This window comes from Akebia trifoliata, chromosome 16 (genome assembly GCF_017979445.1).
Source record: "Akebia trifoliata isolate Shusen 1 chromosome 16, ASM1797944v1, whole genome shotgun sequence".
NCBI classification, from domain to species: domain Eukaryota; kingdom Viridiplantae; phylum Streptophyta; class Magnoliopsida; order Ranunculales; family Lardizabalaceae; genus Akebia; species Akebia trifoliata.
The window spans coordinates 28,186,432-28,192,646 of NC_141390.1; the positions used below are offsets into that span (position 1 = coordinate 28,186,432).

Below are 6,215 nucleotides of genomic sequence, written 5' to 3' on the forward strand. Positions count from 1 at the left end.
TTTGGGAACCGTAGATCTTTACACATCGGAATACATAACTCCCTCGGAGTACATTTTTTATGGGAAAGTGCAATTGTGTATCCCAAGGCGTATAGATTTGCAGTTCCCAAACTTGTCATGTCAGGGAATCGATTGAGTATGCCACCTGGTAAGTCATATTATCACAACTTTTTTGAGAATGTTTAAGAAGTGATTATTTTTGGGAAGTAATTTATTTTTGAATACTTCATTAATTATATTAAAATTTTGGAAAAATTTATTATTAATTTAATATCTGAAAATTATCCTATAAGATATTTTAGTTATTAACTAAAATAATAAAGGCATTATTATTTGCAAAATCAATAAGTTTAAGGACTTTTTGCAAAGAAAATTCTAGGAGTTTTCAACAAAAAAAAAAAAAAAAAAAAACAAGAGTCATGAAAATTAGGGGTGCAACTTGGTTTGGTTCAAACCGAGAATCGAACCAAACATATAGCTTTGCGATGGTTTGGAGCAAGTTGCGGTTCGGCTCCGGATTACGAAAATGAAGAACTGATCAATTTGGTTCGATTCTCAGATCAAGCTTGTATAGAACCGAATCCCTATGCAATATATATATTATGAATTATTTTGGGAGTTAGGACATGTATTAGTATTTTTTGTGGATAAACTAATGACTTTTTATGGATAGATTAGTGATTATTTTATGAAATTTTATGTTTGTATTTTCATTAAAAAATATTATTTACAATTTATAGAATATTGGCCATATGTAGAACCGAACCGACTTTAGTTCGATTTGGGTTGGTTTGGTTCTAATGGAATTTGGATTGTTTTTTATTCTTATTTAGTGGAACCTACCTATGTCAATTCAGTTCCAATTTGACCTCAAACTGAACCAAGTTGCACCCCAAGTGATAATCTGACTACCCCACATTGCATACTCAATCGACTACCCAATGAGACAAGTTTGAGAACACTTTTTTATGGGGAAGTGCAGCCGTGTATCCCGAGGAGCGCAGATCTATGGTTCCTAAACTTGTCATGTCAAAGTAGTCGATTGAGTTTACCACGTGGGGTAGTAAGATTATCACTGTTCAAAAAAAATCCTCTAAAAAAATTACGCACGGAAAATAAGTAAAAATATTTTTCTTTAGAAAATGCAATTATTATGCCTTTTGATTGTGTATTTTCTTTCGAATTCAATTTTTCATCTTCGGCAATTTTCACCCTAAGAGAGAAAATGGATTTCTATCATACCCCTAGTTATTATCTCACAGTTATCCATTACACCCAACACCAAAACCAAAAAAAAAAAAAGATCAAAGTTTTAAAATTCGACTCAGATGCCTATTGACTCAATTCAAGTCTATAACTTGTGAGTCAACTCGAATGAGTGTAATAAAAATATATTAAATTTCAAGTCTAGCTTACCCATAAAAAATATACTAAATTTATAAATATTTAAAAATAAATAAAATATTTAATTTTTTTTCTACAAAACATTATGCGAATAACTCGAGCGAGATTCTAACCAGATTCAATGCATTTATGAGTTGACTCAAATGAGTTGACAAATTTACTCAAAGAGTGGGTTCCATAAAATTTTGGGTGGAATCACGACAAAATGTTATTCAGTTGAGTTAACTCCGCCAAGACTCAGGTTGATTTGACAAATTTTTAACTATGCTAAACTCCTACTGTCTTTATTATATTTCCTTAGGTACAATCAAATAGTGGAATTCATTTTCTCAAGAGATTTCCTTTGAAATTTGTATTTCATTTGAATAGGAATTCTTTGTAATCAAATAGACCTTTCATTTTCTTCTTAAAATTATAGCCTCTTCAACCTTTAGATTATAATGGGGTGCGTCGTGGCATGCTTGACATTTGTTGTCCTGATGTATATGCCGGAGTACTCCTATGGCCGATCTATCACCCATACATTCAGGGCTTGGTCCCGTCCTGTGTGGAGAATGCCCTCCAACAAAATACATACGGCCATAGTAAGAACTTCAAGCCTACTGATATTTAGTGTAGTGCAATCATATCAATTATAAACTTCAAGCCTCGATAATAAAATAAAGTTTTTGCAGCACATGATAATAGAATTTTGAATAAAAAATCAAGAACTTTATCTAATGGTAACTTAAAGAAAGAAGAAAGCGACGATTGAGAGAAAAATATAATTGTAGAGGGTAATGAATCGTAGGATGAAGGAGATCTTTTTTTTCTCTTTTTTTTTTTTTGGTTATTTTTTTTTTTTTTTGAGGGAGGGAGGGGGGAGGGGGGGGGGGGGTTGGTTTGAGTCTTAGGCATGGTTTTAAATATTGTTCGAGATTGAGAAAATTCAAATCATTTTGATATCTTCCTTGAACGAATAGGATTTCCAATGTGGACCATCATTCAAACTCATTCGTATAATATCCAAGATAACTTGTCTAATATTTTAAAATTATTGAAGAGTCAACTAGGTTCTTTTTTTTTTCTTTTTTTTTTTTTCTTTTTAATTTAAAATTTTATCATCTGAATTAAGTTAGGAGTGCAAATTAATTCGGTTCAAACCGAGAACCGAACCAATCCGTGAATTTTGGATTGGGTTGGTTCGGTTTTAATTAAAAACGATTCGGTTTCAAGTTAAACAAAATAAGAATCGATAGGTTCGGTTTGGTTTTCGGTTCAGAATTTATAAATAACCAAAGCAAACCGAAAATCGAACCAAAATCAATATATTTTTTTTATATAAAAACCTTACCCTCTTCTATTTGTTTCTCTCTCTTGTCTCTACGGCTACCTCTCTCTCTCTCTCTCGTTTCTACAATTGTAACCTACAATCACAGACTGTCATCGACAGCCACGGTGCCACCGGCTTCTCCCTCTCTCTCTCTCTACGTGAGGTTGCATACGTGCGACTGTGGGTGTGTTCTCAACTTCGGTGGCCGGTAGGTCTTCCATTTTTAAAAACCCAATTGGTTTTTTTTTTTTTAATTAATCTAATTTTTTATGTTTCCCATAATCTTGCTTTTGGATTTTTAATTTTTTATAATTCATTTGTTTACATAATTTTTATTAATAAATTTGTGTAAATTTTTTTTTACAACCCATGGAATCGAACCTAACCAAATCGAATTAAGATCGATTTGGGTTGATTCGGTTCTAGATTAAATCGGTTTGATTCTGATTCTCATATAATAGAACCGACCTTGATCGGTTTGGTTCTAATTTTACTCTAAATCGAACCAATCCGAACCAAGTTGCACTCCTACTTGTGACTAAAAAAAAAGATTATATTTATCTTAGTTATATGATTTATCTTGTCTGAGACGAATGATTCAAACAAGTCAACTTGTTATCCATGCAACGTGAAGAGGAGACTCATTGACCCAATGTCGTCCCGAGAGAGAGAGAGGATGAAATAGGGACGGATGTCAAATAAAAAATGAAGTTTGTGTAAGAGTTTAAGAAAAATATTCAAATTGTCCACCATTTGTCATTAGTGAGGGAGGGTTCCTCCAAAAAAAACTTTGAAGCAGGCAGACTGCTTCAGAGTGAAATACTGCTTCAAAGTTTTCACTCTTTAATATGATTAAGATGACGGAAAAGTTGATGGTGACAAAGATGGCAAGGGTATGACTGTTAATTTTTATTAGTTATAATAGCAGCTCCAATGCATAATCAATCTCAGGCACCATCCCCTCTCAAGGACCATTATGAAGAGTCAAAGCCATTTGAAGGGTCTTCAATGCACTTGTCATCTCTTCTTTTATTTTGGAGAATGAAATTTTTAATCACCAAAATAGATAGTAAGCTTGGTGTCTCCATTTTTTTTACTCTAAAAGATTTCATCCCTCAATTGCTATTTTGGAGAGTCATTTGAATTTTTAAAGTCTCTAATGCACTATCTATTTCCATCTTAATTTTGGGTTGAATTAAAAAATAGAAAAATATTTATGGATAGTCGCTTTTGTATAGTATGGTTGAAGTGCATATATTCCTTGAATATCTAAAATGACCATCCATAAGTACATGACTATCCATAATGGATAGTCCCCTTAGAGTTATTCTAAGAAAAGGATCAAAAGGATGATGCCATTTGAAAATAAGCTTTGTTTTACGAATGACTGATTTACCCTTGAATCACTTGTCCCCACAAGAATTTTCTAGTCTTAAGGATTTTATGAGCTTATTGTAACTGATACACCAATGTTGCCACCGCACAAAAAAAAATTTCTCTTAGGCTATGTTTGGTTACATTCTGAAATGTGATTTATGTAAACATCTAAAGTTTGGAAACTAAGAATCAAAATTCAATTTTTTTTTTTTTTTAATTTTTTTTATCTTTTTAGATTAAGGGGGGTTAGACAAATCTCCAATAAAAAAAAAATAAATAAATAAATAAAATTACATTTTGTTATAGGTATGCCCACTAGCATCTTTACTTACAATATTTTGTAGTTCCTTAGAAAAGTTCATTGGATTCATAGTACTCACTCTTGGCATGAATTTTGATTTTAAAGTCTGAAATCTGAATCGAAACAAAAAAGAAATAAAACTTTTGAAGTATGAATTTTAAAGATAGACCACCTTCATTCAAAATTTTGAACACACACTTACTTGCCCCTACATGGGCAAAATCCTAACTTTGCCCCTATTTTTTTTTAGGGTACATGTTAAGATCCATTAAATAGTAAATACACCTCAAAACTATATCTTCGAACCAAAGATCCTCGCAAATTTTTTTTTACCAAAAATGCCCTCACATACTTATTTCCAATTTAATGCATTTTCTTAACGTAAACGTCAACTAAACCCTTGAAAAATATGAGGAGGCAACGTCTGCGACAAACGTTAACAAATCCCTTGAAAATATGAGGATGTATCCAAATATTCACAAAATAATTTAAAGGGTCATGTGCTAGTGCGACTGACACAGCTTTTTAGGATTCATAATTTTCAGCAACTGCGGTACCCTTGACTTCAAACAATCTATTTATTAGCCCCACTATCCCAAAAACTTGACTACAGATGTGAAAACAAGTCATCGAGTTAAGATGTCTACTCTTTCTCTCCTCTTCTTCTTCTTCTCCTCTGCTAGTGTTATTTGCAACCTCTCTCCCTACAGCTCTTCTCACACCCATCACAAAAGACCCTTTTACCCTCCAATACACCACCACAATTTACCTACAAACCCCTCTCAAAGCATCAAAATTACTCATTGACCTTGGTGCCTCCTTCAATTGTGTCACCCCTACGGTAACACCGTTATAACCTACAGCGGACATCCGTCAGATGAGTATTTCATTGAATTACGTTCCGTTAAAGTTAACGGAAAATCCATTCGGATTAACCATACGCTTCTGACAATTGATGAGGATGGTTTCGGTGGGACCAAGATCAGCACGGTCGTACCGTACACCACCATGGAGACCTCTATACACAAGGCTTTCACAGAGGGTTTTATTAGAGAAGCTGCTTCGATGAATCTGACAGTAACAAAACCCGTTACGCCCTTTAATGTGTGCTACTCAGCTGATGATGTGATGAGCACGAGAGTGGGACCAGCAGTACCCAACGTTGATCTTGTGATGGAGAACGATGGTGTGTTTTGGAGGATCTTTGGAGCGAATTCGATGGTCAGGATGATGGGGGAGGAGGAAGATGTATGGTGTTTAGGGTTTGTAGATGGTGGGACCAACCTTAGGACTTCAATCGTGATTGGTGGGTATCAGATGGAAGACCATGTTGTTCAGTTTGATTTAAGGTTGAAGAGATTTGGGTTTAGTTGTACACTGTTGATCAAGCAGACCAGTTGTGCCAACTTCAACTTTACTACTAATAATAAGCTGGAACTAATTAGCTAATCTGCTAAGTTGTAGGTCAGGATCAAGGGACGTATGAAAAAACATATGTAGAAACAATGTAACATTAATAAATTTTCAAAATATAAGTTAGAAGTTTCGGATTAAGCTGATTTTTTGTGAGGATGATCTCTATGATGGGAAGATCATCCGAAAAAAAAAAAATCAGTCCAATCTGAAACTTCTAACCCCATTAAAAGTGATTTAGAAACTGTCGAGTTTTTGCCAAATTTTTTTAATAATTTGTAAATCACATTTGATGGATTTAGAAATTTCAGATTGAGTTGATTTTTTGTGAGGATGATCTTTTCATCATAGTGACCATCCTTGCTAAAAATCAGCTCAATCCAAAACCTCTAACCCATATTTTGAAAA

At 33.7% G+C, this 6,215-nt stretch overlaps 1 protein-coding gene across 1 annotated transcript; it reads left to right on the forward strand.

The window, feature by feature from the left end:
* Positions 1 to 5,213: 5,213 nt before the first annotated feature.
* On the forward strand, positions 5,214 to 5,845 carry LOC147383251 (putative aspartic proteinase GIP1; the record flags this gene model as incomplete). Its single annotated transcript, XM_086427290.1, has 1 exon — positions 5,214 to 5,845. A coding segment is annotated over one exon (630 nt), but the record flags the coding sequence as incomplete, so codon positions are not given.
* Between the last annotated feature and the right edge of the window lie 370 nt (positions 5,846 to 6,215).